General features: G+C 42.7%; 1 protein-coding gene across 7 annotated transcripts in view; it reads right to left on the bottom strand.

Moving 5' to 3' along the window:
- nbeaa (neurobeachin a) overlaps positions 1-13,384 on the bottom strand; it is a 109,118-nt gene extending 95,734 nt beyond the window's left edge. For 5 of the 7 annotated variants that reach the window (XM_037747851.1, XM_037747854.1, XM_037747853.1 and 2 more), the window contains exon 1: positions 12,798-13,106. In XM_037747851.1, coding sequence (XP_037603779.1) covers positions 12,798-13,106 — 309 coding nt within the window. Of the gene's footprint in view, positions 1-12,797 lie in introns of all 7 variants that reach the window. The other 2 variants (XM_037747857.1, XM_037747858.1) reach the window with 1 other exon arrangement.
- Positions 13,385-17,295: the final 3,911 nt, after the last annotated feature.

Here is a 17,295-nt window from a genome sequence, read left to right as displayed (position 1 = left end):
TGTCCAAAATAAAGCAAATTACTACAATAGTATTATATACTGTACAACATACATACAGTTCAAGATGCTTCCTTAAAAAGAAAAAGAAAATGATAAGGATGTCAAATGTCAAATTCACTCACAAAACAAAACAAAAACCAATTTCCTATCAAAAGGTCATATCAGCACAAAATCCATTCTCAAATATCACAGCCCATTGCCAGCATGCACTCGCGAACTTGAGAGCTTGTGCTCTCGTCCTCAAGAAGGCCAAACAGAGAAAAGAAAAGAAACATTTGATTTCAAAAGGATTGCAGGATTAAGATTTAAAAAGAAACATCAAGTGCTATGGCAAAGTCTGATATAATATCAGGAAGAGAAATAACCCTGGGGGTTGAGGGGTAGGAGGGTGAGTGACTCAGTTCTGAGTCTATTCTGAAAAACAAATACAGACAGATCCTAAATCATAAATATTAAGTTTGGAGGCAAAAATAAACCCTGTGCAAACCCTTAGGCAAGCAACAAAATACTTTCTAAAGCCATTGGTGTAAAGTTAAATAATACGTGTGCATGATCCATAACAGCGATGGCAAATTAGTGCATTGTTTAACTGAGAATGAACTCAAATTTCCATATGTGACCCCTGTGGTCATACGAACAAACACAGACTAAGCAAGACCCTTTTGGATCCATACATTAGCTTGATTATAAGACTGTGCTTCTCGGCATTCACATTCGGTATTCCAACCTAATAGTTTTCCTGGAACCAGAGAAGAGGGGAGCAGGGTGAGGGTCGAGGAAGGGAGGGGAGTAGTGTGGATGATGTGGATGAGGAGGAGGGAGGAAGGGTAATACAGTGAGTCACCGCTGCCAGTTGTTGGCTGCAAAACCTCTTCCTCCACCTCCATCTAGCAGCATATCTGAGTGTGAAAATGCTGGCAGGAGAGGTGAGGCAAAAACCTGGCATGATGCTACACGGTATCAATCCCGTTAGTGTACTGATCCCAGCACATAGAACTTCGAGGGATGGGTGAAATCAGTTTATTTGATCATCTGCTTTGCGTCACAGGTAAAAATTTCAATTTGTCCAACACTTACTGCAATACAACTTATGTGCTTAGTGTTAATTAGCATCAAATAACTAATTAAAAACCAAACTTATCAGAAAAAGAAACACTTCAACATACATCAGCGTGACAATAACTACCTAAAATGACAGAAACCATCTTTGGCTACAGTCTATGGTACAGCCTCAAAAAGCCACTAGCTTTCTTCCCTTGCATGATGCAATTAAGTGCTTTACTGGATGCCACTGCTCTGCATGCTGTCAATTTTGGTGGATTTAGAGTGTTTCTCTAACATTTTTCCTTAGAAAAAATAAAGCACCTTTTGGACTTGTTTCTCCCGCCTCTGGTAAGTAGTTACACTTTGCATTTTTACAACAGATGTTTGTTACTGGATGAAAGACAATGTAAGTAGAACTGCAACAATTAGTCAACTAATCCATTCAACAGAAAATAATTAGCAACTATTTTGATAATTAATTAATGATTAAAGGAGTTTTTCATGCAAAGATGGCCTCTCAAATGTGGACATTTCCTACTTTTCTCAGTTTTATATCATATCAAACTGAATATTTTGGGGTTTTGGACTGAAAAAACAAGACATTTAAAGACATCCCCTTGGACTTTGAGAAACTGGGATGGACATTTTTCACTATTTCACATTTTGTAGACCAAACAATTAATCGAATAATCTAGAAAATAATCGGCAGATTAATCAGTAATGAAAATAATCAGTGGTTGCAGCCCTAGATGTGAGCTCTTACAACGTACAAATGTGGTAAAAAAATTCTTTAAAAAGGTGGAGTTAGTGATCCAATACGCTTTTTGTCAAATTCAGCGAGTATCTCCTCACGGTCCGCTAACTGACCGATCTGTGTGTGCGCTGACAAATAATCCGGTGTTCATACACAGCCCTGGCACTGTAAATGGGAAACAAACAAAGTGGCGCGGACCGAGCCACACAACAGCCAATCAGCAACAGGGAGCGTTCGTGCTCGTGCACAGGACAGGGGAAAGACCATGCATGTATAAAGAGAGAGGCAATGGGAACAAGAGGGACGGCAAATGTGGAGGGAGGTATTTGTTTGGGTGATCTTTCTCCAGAATCGCTGACTCCACCTTTAATTTTAGTGGTCGACACTACTGAACGACAGTCATCCCTCTTACAAAATGATATTGTTGAATAAGGTCTCCACAGCAGATTAGGACACTGTTCTTATTTCCCTTGCTGACGTGGACCAGAGCACACAGATCCGACTTTATTACGTGTGCTCAAACCAGCGCCGCCGCAGTGCTCGCCAGGCAGTATCACATCCACAGAAAAAGGGACACAATAAAGCAGCATATTGTGCCGCTGTCTGCTCTATTTAACTAGTTTTCTTTGGAGTGTTCAAAACATTACCATGGCCTTTCTCCTATCAAAATAGGCTGTTTTATAAAAAGCTTAACAATCCTTGTTTAACCCTCCTCTTCATCCACAGCTCTCTGTCATTACTGAAGTGGATTTATTAGATGAATTCCTTTAGGGATCGTAGCGCTCATCTGCATTCACTAGTTAGAGTCGATTTCATGGGGAGAACATGCAGTCCTCATGCACTGTTCACTCCGTGCAGAATACAGATGGAAGCAATAAGACACTAAAGTAGAAAATGTTTTGGTTTGATAGCGAGCGTCGATCTACTAACCAGTCTAATGTGGTGTTAAATGGCTGGCCGACACTGTTTTTCATGCTGCAGGGGATGTATGGGCATAGCAGGGAGATGCTACATGTCTAGTAGTTCTTGAATATTTAAGCTACACACACACACAAACACCACAAAAGTTTGCTATAATCAACCTTCGGCCACTGCAGTATGCAGCATGATGAATAGCTACACAGTTAGCTATACTTCACAGTAAAGCAGATGTGTTTGTGTGTGTGTGTGTGTGCGTGTGTGTGTGTGTGTGTGTGTGTGAGGAGCCAAGGGAGAAAGGCGAAGTAGGCCAGCATGAATATAAAATCACCCCTGCCAGGCAATGATGTGGGCTACAAGAAGGAAGGGAGCAGTGTGTGTGTATATGTGTGTGTGTGTGTGTGTGTGTGTTGGTGTGCATGCTGCCAGAGAAAATGTGCAGATGAAGGTGTAGGAAGACTAAAAGCAAGGGTTTTGTAGGAACACTCATTTATCAACTCTCCGGGATGTTGGGGGCACACACTCACCGGCGCACAAACACCAGGTAATTCAAACAAAGCAGCTTGTTATAATGTGAGGATTAGTACATTGTAGGGGTGCCAGACTGAAACACACGCACACACACACACACACACACAAGCAAACAGATGCACCCATAGCAACAAAGCCATGTTTCAACAGCGTGTTTGATCCAAATGTGCCGTATGAAGATTCTATAGAAATGATGACACCCACAACCCCCCCTCGCAAAAATCACACCCACACACACACATTTTAGGAAAAAAACACAAGAGCCAGACACAATGGCATGAACCAGCCAGACACAATAGTGTGGAAATAGGGAGCATAGATGAAGAAAACAAGCTTCCCGTAGCCTTTATATGAATATTAGTGCAGTAATTAATAATTCATTAGGCAGAGTAAAACAAAAGAAAAATTTAGTGATCAAATTGTCAAATCATATTTTAGTTGCTTTTTGTGAGTTGATATAAATGTAACTAATTGTGTTAAAAGGCCATATGATATCGTCTGTAGGGATGCACCAATTTAATGGCTGAACATCAGTATTGGCCGATTTTCGCCTCGTTGACTGCAACCGGCCTATCGGCAAATAAAATGACACTAACCGATGGCAGTCGCGATGTTTATATGTTGTGTTGCATTCATTTTTTATGCCGGCTAAATGTTGTGTTGTTAGCTGCTGATTTAATTACATTTAATTTATGTTTCACAAAATGTTTTTGTTGGGTATCTTCATTGAGTAGATAGCTGTATACAGCTATTTCTCATGTGAAAGAAGGTTACTTTAAAGCTTGTTTCATAAGTTTGTACAATTTAATTTGTGCTCATTCAAGATATGAATGAAGGTGTGAATGACTTTATAGAGTGAAGATAGTTCTGTTATTTTTTTATAAAGAAGACGTCTTTGTTTCCCTGGCACCAAATGGGGAATAAATAACAACAACAAAACATCGGTATCGGACAAATTTTTATTTTAAACATCGATATCGGCCCATAACTTTGCAATTGGTGCATTCCTTATCGTCTCATATCGATCGCAGGCCCCTGACTTGAATCTAATCTAAATCGTATCGTGGCAGCAAATATCGTATTGTTGTCCAAAGAATCAATATAATATCGTATCGTGATGAAACTTGTGATTAACACTCCTAGATTTGTGACGTCTGATGGTGATTTCTGCATCAATGCAAACTGAATTGTTCCAGCAATACTAGAAAAGACTGTGTAATACTCTCTTTCAGTGTCTGAATTGGAACAAGAAAGGCACCAGTACCCAAATTCATCAGCTGCATGACATGATCAGCGCATGTGTCTTGGATTTATTTATATGTATATGTATATCTTGGTAATATATCCCACTTCAAATGTATTTTTGTGAGCATTTCATTACATACATTAGGCCTACATACAACATACTGTATATTTCCAGTTTGTACATGAGTGTATATATGGTTAATAAACACTTTTTTTTGATAATTAAGGAATACCAAAGGCATTTTCAGCGCTGTTTTCTCAGCATTAAGATGTTTATACAGACACACAGCTAGACATGTTTAGGGGTACGCACATAGACTCACCAGGATGTGGCGCAATAACAAGTAAGGGTATTCATGTGGACAAAAATCAGAAGTGCCGATACTCAGTACTGGTGAGAGTGCCGGCCCATTTCAGGCACTGCTCTCTTTGTATGTCAAAGAGGTAAAAAATACAATACAGTATATTTATGTGATAGCTAAGAGCTTCAAAAAGCCATCAAAGCTAAACTGCACTACTCAGTCCTATGATTTATTTCTCTCACTGTCTTCAGAAATGACAAATAAGCAAAAATTAAACAGTGAAAGAGCTAAAGTTCCTTTTGCCTCTGTCCTTCAACTCTACCTCCACACTTACAAAAGCATGGCAGACATGTGGTTAACAGAAAATAGTCTCCCTCCAGGCTTTCTTAGCTCCAAATGTGGCAAAGATGAGTGGAAGGAGAAAGTGAGTGCAGAAAAAGGAACCAGAGAGGAATGGCGCTGCAGACAGCTCCATTACCTCCTCACAATAGGGCTCATCCACATTCATCCACCAGCCGCTTTACCCAACCAGGGATTCAGGGAGCGAGGGACAAGATTACACCGAGGGGTTAGGGAGATGGATGTGCTTAGAGGAGATAAAGAATGGAGAGACAAAGGAAGTAACAAAAGGTGTCGTTAAGCAAGGACGGGACATTTTTTTTCCGTGTTCTCCCCCATTCCCAGAAGGTGTCCTTACCCAAAATCTGACTCGGCTTATCCTCGGGGAAAAAAATCCCAGCATCTGGAAATAGCAGCTAACGAAGGATGAGGAGGAATTTAGAGAAGTGGAGCAGAACTCAAGCGCAGTAAGACGCAGATAGGTCAACGGTTTAGCCTGGATGCTTAACACCTCTTACTTTCACACACAGAGACTTAAGCTCAAACGGTGTTATGAGTTAAAAACCTGAAATAGAAATTATAATGAAGCCAGGAAAAAGATTAACGTGGCTCTGAAGCAGATCATTACGGGGAATGTTGCTATCAAGAGGATTTGGGGGCGACGTTTGGGTTTGTCGTTTAAGGGACAACTTAACATTTAGATTTCTAATTGGTTATTTTTCAATCACAAAGTGGAAATGGTTTCCAGATTTTGTCCAGCATGCCTCGGAGTGTGGACTCATTTTCAAGGAGGAACGCTGCTAACGCTGCTAACAAGCCAGTAGAGGCTAATCCAACAGTGTGACAAGTGACTGATGATGAAAAATGGCCAATTAAAACTCAAAATGTCAAGGTGTCTCTAACGGGCTTTGTACTTTATGTAAAAAAGGGTGCAAAGTACTCGGGTCCATGGGGCTCCTACTATATTTCACTCCTCTATCACCAGCAGCAGAGGAGAGGGGAGAGCAGTGATACACACAGCGTGATGAGGCTCCACAGGGGGGGCCGGAACTCATCAGACCCCCGCAGGACACCATACAGCTGGACCTATAGTACACTCAAGAAGAAAAGACGGACCTGAAGGACAATCACAGGCTTTCCAAACTTCCCCTTCTGAAACTCTCTCCAAATAGTTCAGCATCTTTCTCCCTCTATCAGTCATTCTGCAGTAAAGATCCTTCCCATATCATGTGCTTCTACCTCTCTGTCTCATGCAGGGGTCAGGACAACCCAGCTGTGTGATAGATAGCAAAGTCATCCATGACCTTGCAGTGGAAACCACACCCTCTGTCCTCCACCTCTTCGACAGCACGTACAGTAAGCATGTATGTGAGAGAGAGAGAGAGAGAGAGAGAGAGAGGGAGAAAGAGCCCATATAAAAACATTTCGACTTGTTATTTTGTTCCCTGGGTCAGCACCAACACAGTTGTTACTGTTAGCTAACGTTGCTCACTGGCTGTAGCCCCCAGGCACAAACTGACTAAGCTTCTCTGCAGCATTTCGGAAGCTAATCTTTCTCAAAAATAACCCCCAACAGCATCTCGCAGAGGCCTGCAAAACACTTGGTGAAAAACAAAATGTGCATCCTCTTTCTGAGACATTTTTTTTTTTGTCTTGAAATTTCAGGGTTTCTCTAAACACTTTTCTTCTTCTCTTTACTGCAGCATCAGCCCGAGGCTAATGTTCCCTCGCTCCCCTTCATGAAGACAGGAGACACCAGCAGTTCTGTTCTTAATGCAGAATTCAGTTAAAATAGAACTAATATTACATTTAGAGCTGAAACGAGTGGGTCAAAAAACACCGGATTTTCGCCAAGGGAACCGCTGTTCTTACCCCGTATGAAACCAAACATCAACATTGATTTATTTGTCACGTAACTTCCGGACTTATTTTAACCCAAACCACAATCTTTTCCTAAACTAACTAAGTAGTATTGTTGAATAAACCTAACCGAGTTGTTTCCTGTGCAGATGGAAGTTTATTTTGAAAAGACTGTAAGCACGTAACAAGCGGAAACTGACACTTGTTACTTGATATTTGTCACGTGTTGCTTGACATTCGTAGTTTTACTAGTATCTGCCATTTTATAGACTTAACGATTAATTAAGACAATAGTTGGCAGATAGATCAATAATGAAAATAAAGTTGCAGCCCTAATTACATTGTTTTCTGACTTTATTTGGGCTTTTATCTGTTTTCTTACCAATATAATACAGATTACACAAGAACTAATAAAAGGCTATCATGTGCACACAGTTTAAAAGGTAGCATTTGGACATAAAATATTACTACAATAATAATAGTATGGACAGATGAGACCACCGCTGAGCTCATTGGTGATCTCGACTGGCCTCTACACTATTTCACACTGTCCGCTATGAATCAGATTTCATGTGAAAATCAGTTGAGTCATTTTACGGCGAAAGGCAACACTGCCTGGATAAAAGCCAGGAAGAAGGGGCAGTGACTGCAGCTCCGACACAAAGAGAGATAAAAGCAAATAAACTCGTAGTAACACAATAAAAATGTTGATCAAAATGCACAAAAAGCAACACAAGCACGTGATGAAACAAGCAACGTCCTCTTTACATAATGGCTGTTTGGTTTCAGAAACGCTGCAGAGCTGGTGTGACATAGAGCCTCTCATCTTGACCATGGTCTCATTAGTCGATGGCGTTAATACAAAACTACCACAACAGTGTATTTGACAATAAAAAAGGGATGCAGTGTATAACAAATTTAATTGTGTGCCATAGCTCAAGTACAACCCAGCATGTACTGTATGTTCCATAACTGAAAAACCTTTAAAAAAAATGTCATAAAACTGCAAATTTCAAAAAAACTTCTACTCTATTTATGCGAAAGTCCATCAATGATCATTTTCTACGCACACTACCAAGCCTGCACATTATTCATTGGTCTATTTAAGACTATTAGTGGGATGCTTGCTATGAGAGTCATCTGCACACGGTGACGCATTGTTATTCCCCTGCATGGCCATGCAAGCAGATTACAGTGCTGCAGGGAAATAGTTAGCCTCTGCCCTGAGTGTGCAGCCGCAGGGTAAACTCGGAAAACAGTTAAACTGATGGTTCAAACCACCTCAGGGCAAAATAGCATGTCACATAATAAGTTTTGAAATTGGGTGACCTATTCCTTTAAAAATCAGTGCGGTATAAATCAGAATGCCAATGTCACTGCACTCCAGACGGAGGGTCAAGCAGTGTTTAACACATTACAAAACACGTTTTTTCCTAATGCTGCCCTCCTTCTTTACTTTTCCTCATCTTCATTTGACTTTCTTTGGTTGTATATCCTTCAGAAACACCAATGGGTTGCTACTGTATGTCTCTGTGTGTGTCTGAATTTTGTACTTTATGGGTCTGTGCGTGTCAGACTCGGTGTGGTGCGCTGACTCTGCTGGCTGTGGACTCGGTATCAGGTGACCTTGGTGATTGTGGAGTGTGTGGACAAGAATAATGAGACGTTTGCTAACAGAGACGCAGTGGGACCACTAAAGGGGCTCAGGTGGGGATTGACACTGCCAGAAGATATTGCATCGGACCAAGAAGGAAGGTGAAAGTGAGAATGAAAGGTAAAGAACGGGCATTGGAGACAGAGAGTGAGGCAGAGAGTGTGTCACCAATCTTTTTCTATGCCAGACAAACACTCCATTTTGATCCCCCAAAAAAAGCATAACAACTAGATAAAGCCGTCTATAAATAAGCTCAGCTGGTGCCGTACTAAGGCAAGACTGACAGTACTGCCTGTAGAAATATACCTCTCGATTCTTCAAATAAAGATAAGACGGTACAGTTCAGATAGATCACATGTCAACCCTCTTCCTTCTGTCAACAAGCATTCCTCCTCACCTGGCTTCCTCCAACATTCAACATCACAACATGTCAAAGCAAATAACCACAGTGTGCTGGGCTAGAAGAAGTGGACCATTAACTTAAAATCTGAGGTTTCAATCCACAGAAGCACCAGTGCAGGTAGGAAACCAGTAAATGGGTCCATCAGCACACCATAAAGTATCCAGTCCTGTAGAGTGTCGTGTTTTATAGTGGTTCCCAACCTTTTTGGCCTGTGAACACCACACACAAAGAAATGTCTACTTGTGACCCATCATCGCCAGCTGAATATGTCTATGGGTTACGACAAGCTCGACCAAAAAGAGAGTTTGTTGCCCTGTTTCATGTAGATCATTTTTAAGGGTGTGAAAATGTAAAATTCAGCAATTTCCAAGTAAAAAAGCAAAGATTAGAGGAAGATATTTAATTATTTATCATCTAATGACCCCTCAGATTTATCAACTACGGTACCCAAAAGGCCTGACATACATCACTACACTTCAATGCACAGACAGGTGACAAATTAAAAGCAAAAAAAAAAGAAGAAATGAGAGGAGCAACAAAACAAATGCAGATGCGTCCACGGTGGACTTCTGTAGTTGTTACGTTGTTCCCGTACGTATTTTACTCAGTTTATGTACTTATTTCAAGTTCAACCATGATGTTTTTCCCAAACCTCACTGAGTGTTTTTGTTGCCAAAACCTAACTGCGGACGTTACCGTAGTTTTGTTGCATGGTGTACAAATGACTCGCGAAAATCGGCGTACAAATAACACGCAAAATGGCTAAAATGCATACACCTGACACACGGAATATCCGTGTAATGTTGTGGTATTTATACGCCTTCCCATGAAACCGGCAGCATGAGTATGAAAATGAAGCCTTCACAACGACCAGAACTCAATCCAGCTGAACACCTATTTATGGGAGATTTTGGAGTGTCGTGTCCAACATGCTTTCCACCCAAAATTAGGGAATATCTTTTAGAAAAATGGTTCATCCCTCAAAGTAGAGATCCAGAGACTTGTATAATCTGAGGCGAGGAGCATTGAAACTAGTCTCATGGTGACCCATCACCTAACACAATCAATTGTACATAAACCAAGCTAATTCACTGATGATCCCACTAAAATTGAGCTGTACTGGTGTGCAGCTTTGTTTTAGCTATGCAGTGCTGTTTCGCTTGTTGTTGCTATTTAGTACTAGAGTTCCTCAATCCATGAAAATATTAGCTCATAATGGGAGACAAACAGACAAAGAAAGAGCGTGAGAGATAGAGAGAAACACTGTGGAGAGAGTACTGTGTGACAGAAGTCCGGAAGTGGAAAGCAACACCAGGTGGTCGAGCGTCTGGAGGCAGGCAGTCAAAGAGCAGTGTTGCCTTGACAACTGTGATGCCTTGTTGATGATAATAACTGAGCACCTCGCCACCAGCAGCCCACTCACAAATAATGCAAGTGTGTCTATACTGCATGTACTACATTAAAAACTATTATTACGTTATTAAAAAAACAATAGCACGCCTTATGTCGCTGACTATACAGTGTTCTGTATCAGCATCGGTACAGCCAGCGTTCTGGCCCCCGAGTTGATTATTATTGTCTTCTCTCTACTTTTCTTCTCTTTCTTTCTAGAGACAGCACAGTTCATCACTCGCCAAAGGCCAGCATCACGCCGTATAGAAGAGGGAGCATATCTGATCCAGCCGACAAGCCATCTGTTCACCAGAGCCGCAGTGGGATCTGATCAATACGGCCACGGTGGACGGTGAATGTGGCTGCTGTGGTCTCCCACATTGACTGGAATAATGGATCAGCTTTTGGGTCACAGTGGACTCATTGTACCAGCAGCATGACCACTGAGGTTCCTGCCTCCACACCTCTTTGTTTCAACTCTTTTTAATTAAGGAGCTGGGCAACAGAATTCCCTAACAGGCTTAGCTATTGGCAGCGTCGCAACCCACAACTGATTGTTCAATTCAGGATTTAGCAAGTAAAGCTTTGTATGGACAACACATAGCGCTTTAATTTGTCAGGGCCTTTGTGTGTTAATGCATCAGACCAACACTCATAGATAAAGTGTGAGCCTCTAACCGCAGGTATTTATGTAAAATGGGGGTACATTTCAGTTGAACGCTCTGATGAGCTGATATGGACCAATCCAGAGTCCTTTCCTCTTCCGCTGCATCAGCTGGTGATTTCTGAGCACATAGCCACTGCAGCATCCTACCACCTCATCCTCCTCCTCCACTCTCTCTCTTCTCCTCCCCCACCCTCCATCAACCCCCCCTCCTCCTCCTCCTCCTCCTCCTCCTCTCCACCTGCTTTTAAATGCATGGCGCTGCCCTGCCAGGCCAGTCTATGCAGGCAGCATCTCTCCTCTCATCCCCTCCAGAGTGAAGGAGGAGGAACAGGATGGATGGTTATCAGCCTGTGCAGCTGGGGGGGTGTTGGGGGGTGTAAGGGAAGGAGACAAGGTCGGAGTGAGCCTGCAAAGCCCCCCTGCTCATCCGTGTAGTACCAATAATCGATTGGGAGATGAGAGGCGACCTGAATCCGGATGGCTCACTAGTCTGACTGGAAAATGGTTTAGCCCAGCTTGTAGGCTGTCCTGCTCCAAGCATCCAGCGAGGAGTAAATAGGCCACCAGCTATACACCAAAAAACCCTGAAATAGTCAAGCACTGCACTGGAATCAGGTTATAAATTATGTCTACATTATTCTTCTTCCTCAAAAGAGAATGAGTAATGATCAGAGAGCCCCCCTCTTTCATGGAAAGATATGTAACACCACCATGCAGTACACGCCATCGCCTGATGCATGGAGGAGGGAAAACAGCCTGGCAGCAGCATCCACACGTCCTATATCCTCCTAACACATTAGTCTTCCACACACAACGTCTGCTGTACATTTCTGCTCATCTGTTTCATAAAGGGAAACACCAGGCAAGTCAAAAAAAAAAAAAAAACCTGGCTGGATTAAATCCTCTCATGTGTGGGGCAGGCCCAGCATCACCGAGGATGGAGGATGATGGAGGATGGCGGGGGGGGTGGCAACATATATCTGATCCATAAATAAAATGATGCACAGCACAATATAAAGCAGTGGCCACAGTCACAGCCACCTATACATCACTGCTTTGCGCACAGGATGCAGCTAGGGCCCTGCCTTCTTCAACAATAGGCCTATGCATAATTATGAGCCATACATATGTCGATGGATAGCATAATGCTAGTCGGCCTTTGTCCGATTGATTTTGTTTTCGACAGATTTCCTTCTTTATAGGAAAAACGGAATAATTGGGGTCTTGGGTGTTGTGCGCAATATTGTACCCATTTTGTTCCAACCTGCCTCATGCATCACTTCAGGGTACATATCAGGGTCAGGATCCTGCATATACTTTCCATCTTAAACCACTACAGTTTGACTGCAAATGTGTTTTGCACCGCAAACTGGTCATTTTAGTCAACAATGGCTGGTGCTTATAGACTCCCCTTCATGCCTTATAGTGGGGTCACATGCTTCATTCAGCTCCTACAATAATACACCTCCAGTGCTATTTTATCCACAACACCTCTCATGTTATGCTGCTTTTTATCTGCAGAAAGAAAAAGATCCTCCGAGCAAACAAATGACATCATCCTCTGGAAAGCAGCCACGGCGGGAGTGAAGAAGCATCGTAAATAAAACATAGGACACACAGTGATTGTGCTTCTCTATTATGGCTACTAGTTTTTTTTGCTATTATAGTGTTTTTCCCAGCTCACTCACCAGGTTCAGCACCGTCTCCACGATGTCCCTGTTGCTAACCTCGCCGACCTGGATCAGGCCCACCAACACGGCGAATTTCATCTGGATATTCCTGATCGGGACGGCGGGGTTGATCACGCCGGCCGGGAGGACCATAGAGCCGGCTGAAGACACCATCCTTTCCCCGGTGGTGGTGACGGTGGTGACGGAGCCAGCGCCCGCGGCGACCTGCTGCTGCTGCTGCGGCTGCACGGAAGAGCCCGGAGGAGGATGCGAGTCTGTGTCCGTGAGCGAAGAAGCAGGTGCTGAAACCGGCTTCTCGCTCGACATTTCCCCTTGGAAACAGTGGAGGAGAGGAGCGGTCGCCGCTGTCTCTCACACCTGCTGCCGCACAACAACCATCCACTGCGCAGGAAAAACAAAGGAGGAGCGCGGCGGTTCAAAAATTCAACCCTATCCTCCTGAAAATGTGTAGGGATTCATAGGGCTGGAAAAACAAGGGATGGAGGTTTGACAGAATGGTTTCTCTCTCCTCTCTCTTGTCTCTCTCCCTCTCTCATTGGCAGGTTGCAGTCAGTGCGGTCGTCGAGGAGAGAAACGCCATGTTGACGCCCCCTGTCTGCGGCAGCGCGCAAATAGCCGCGCAGGCGCACTACGGGCGAGCTTTCTGGTTAGTGGGTGCTGAAGCAGAATAACATGGAGCCATCCATGCATGCATGGGTTCATGCAGAGCCCAGCACAGCACCTAAACAACTTTTATTGTTTTTTAATTTGTGTTTTTAATATTTTATTTATTTATTTAACCTTCCTGTTGTCCTCGGGTCAAATCTGACCCGTTTTCAAAATTCACTATATCATAAATATGGATTTCTTTCATCTAATTGCCCCAAAATAACATGGGTGGTTCCCTACTATATGGTCTTTGCAAAAACAGTTAATGACCACTACTTTCGTTGAATTCTGGGTGTTTTATTCTAATTTATAACATCTGTGGTCAATTTTTGAGGACCACAGGTGTCATTAAAAATGATGGTTTCAAAACAATATTCTAACTAAACTTTTACATCTACCCATCTGTGATAATCCATCAACATTATGGTCCTCCGATAGTCAAAATAATTCATAATTTCTGCTTTTTTAAAATCAAAAATGAGGTAGAAGTTCACCAAAAGGTTTATTAACCTTAAATTCCCCCCAAAAAAGGGTAAAACTTGTGGTATTGAGTTGGAATGAAGTCGGCCAAAAAGGTGTAACACAGAATTGGGTGATAATTTATAGTGTATGATTCCCGGGTCAATTTTGACCCGGGAAGATAAAAGTTGCATGGTCGACGGGAAGACAACAGGAGGGTTAACCTTTATTTAACCAGGTAGTACTCATTGAGATTAAGAATCTCTTTTGCAAGAGAGACCTGGCCCAAGACAGCTGCATTTAAACATACATTAAAGTTTCAGACGCCACAACTTAAAACAAATGCAAAATAAATACATAGCATAATATCATACAAAACACATTCAAATTAAGTGTTTGAAGCCAACGTTAAAGTGAAAAATATTCAGAAACACAGACAGCTCCCGACTGACTCTGCTTCTAGGTCTTTCATTAATGTTTTAAATTCATCAAAAGTAATCAGATTTCCTAGTTTCAACTTAATGTGGAATAGTTGAAGAAAAGCTGAATACAGAGATTTAAAAATAATAAATACTGGTATAGGCATGTTTGTGGGTCGGTTAATAAAGGGCAATTCAGATTGAGTTCCAACAGTTTAGGGTGTCTGGCTTCCAGACGGTGGCTGTTTATATATTCAGAAGCCATCCATCTGTCCCACTTAATCGCTGTCCCTAGTTTAACCTTTGTTTCCTCGTTAAGCATCACAGGATTGCTCTCCTGACACTCATCTCAGGAAAGATTTTTTATTTTTTTTTCCCCCACCTCTCACTTCCTTCCCTGCAATCATGGTCACTGTTTGCACACACCTTCTTACCTCACCCCCCCTCTTCTTCATCCTGCTCATGCCCTCTGCTGAAGATGTGCCCTAATGTGGAATATATTATGCTTGAACTATGCTGTATGTCTTTGTATGTCTAAAAAAATGGAATTATGTCTTAAAAAAAAGATTAATAAAGTGCCTTTCTTCTTCTTCTTCTTCTTCTTCTTCTTATTATTATTAGTACCGGTAGAAAGTGCGCCGGGAGTATGGTGACGTAGTTTAAAGAGCGAAAGAGACACACATCTGGCAGGCGGAAGGGGAGGTGTACGGGTCCAACAAACAAGGCTTTCATCCAGGAGACCGCTTGTGTCCCGTGCGTCACATTACAATCAGCCTTTCATTCGTGTCACATGTTCACAACTTTCAATGTCTTTTTCACTGTAGTTCAGTGTCATTTTCACTGTACAAACGTAGTTTTACGCCCAACTATGTAGTTCCTAAACCTAACTATAGTTGTTTTGTTGCCTAATCCTAAAGTGACACCAAGGATAACAAGGGTATAGTGGTTTTGATGCCGAAAATAAATTGACACCAAGAGGCATGACAAAAGCAACGGTACGTAACGAGTTGTGACGGGAACGTGTTGCCTTACCATAATGACACAACTTTTGGAGCATTGTAAGTCAGACGGCGGCTGACGGTGCCACAGTTTTGCGCTGTGACTCACGTTACCGCAGTTTCACAAGCGTGTCGGAGAACTATGTGGCCTTCAGGTAACGTAAAAAAATGTGGAAAGGCTCTCTCTAGAGCCAGTGTTTGGTTTGAGCAACGCGGTGGACTCCATGAAGAGGACCCGCTCCCTATGTAGGAATGAGGGGCTCATTCTCAGCTAACAAAAACATAATGATTCTTAGTTTCAGGTGATTATACACTAATGAAACACAGTTATGAATATTATATTACATTTATGCTAATAGATCCCCTGAAATATTACACACTGTTCTTTTAAGTATCCATGTTTAAATAGCTTCCATGGATTCAGTGTGGATGGTGCTACAATGTCCTGCATGCTTTAACCATGTCTGACTGTTTCTCTTTCAATTTTTCTGATGTCACGCTCTCATCTGAGTCTCATTGACTCACAGGTCCAGCCGGTGTCTCACTCGCACACCTCCAGTATTCCCTGGTGGCTGCACAGACCGGGGCTACTGGTTCACTACCTGTATGCGTGCATAAGCCTGTTTCACACTCCATGTGTTCTTCCAACAGGACACATCTGCTGGGTAGGATTCCCATTAGCAGAGCAACTATAGCGGCTGATTCGTCCGTCTGAGTGTATTTTCATAAAGGCAGTGACGCCGGTCTCTTTGATGTTTCGCTCCCCATTTTTCTCGAGATGCTGACCGTTGACAGGGGGGTGACAAGGTGGGGGGGACATTTTTCTGGCTGCGTGTGTGTGTGTTTGTGTTTTACATTTTGCACACGTGCTTGTGCGCACGTGAGATCATTAGAGAATCTTACAGATGAGCAGAGGCCATCTAGTTTTTTGTTTTTTTTCTTTCCTAAACCCAATCTTCGGCACAAAGGAAATGAAGGAGACAATCACGCACACACTCTGTCAAGACGCACACTTGCACACGAATGCTTGCATCTGTTACACACTTCCCTCACACTCAGAGAAGCAATTTCTCAAACTAACACATGCTATCTTGCTCTCGGGTGCGCACGCACGCACACACACACACACACACACAACACACATACAATGGCAGGCGCTCTCTCGCACACAAACACACTCCTCTTTGTTTTCAGACAAAGGCTTGCTTCTGCAGCTTTGTCATGATTCCACAAAAGACTTCTTATAACAGAAAGAGAGGTCTTAACCGGGATCTCGTTGGTGATTGGGTAAAAGCACTAACATTGTTCTTCTTCTCCTTCCTTACCTCTCTCTCTCTCTCTCTCTCTCTCTCTCTCTCCTTCTCTCTCTCTCTCTCTGTCCTCCTTCACCTCCAGTAGAGGTGCAGTACTGGCGGACAGGCAGTCATTTTCCTCTCCTGGTGTACCTTTGTAGAGATGTGTGGAGGTAGTAGTGCCAGTGTGTTGTGGGGCTGATGATCAGAGTGCTGGAGCTTCAGAGGGGGACCGGGACTCTGTGAGGTGAGCAGCAGAGGAGACGTCTGTCAGAAAGGGTTGGATCAGTGCGTACTGGAGAAAATGCAGTTTATTTCTTGATAGATTTGATTTGACAAGTATCTACTATCAGCTGTTCTCATCTAAATGTAGGATAATTCAGTCATGGCAGTTGTATGGAGTTTAAATAGCAGAATAAAGGTCCAGAGGTTTGAATTTATGATGTTAACTTTGTCTATTCTGCTTCCAAATTCCTGTCTCTGCCATAAGAAACAATAGAAAAGCAAGACTTGTTGATGCACAAACTGGGCTGACCTCAGACAGTGATAGAGACACAGGTAATAACTTCCTGCTTTCACAGACGGACGTGAGTCATCATCAAGATGGCCGTGCGTGGGTGTGCGTCCACGTGCACTCCTCAGTGTGTGTGTGTGTGTACATCTGTATGAGTGTGTGTGT

The sequence above is a fragment of the Sebastes umbrosus genome, chromosome 17 (assembly GCF_015220745.1).
Source record: "Sebastes umbrosus isolate fSebUmb1 chromosome 17, fSebUmb1.pri, whole genome shotgun sequence".
Taxonomy (NCBI): domain Eukaryota; kingdom Metazoa; phylum Chordata; class Actinopteri; order Perciformes; family Sebastidae; genus Sebastes; species Sebastes umbrosus.
Note: the sequence above shows the minus strand (reverse complement) of the source record. Positions and strands in the feature narration are given on the sequence as shown.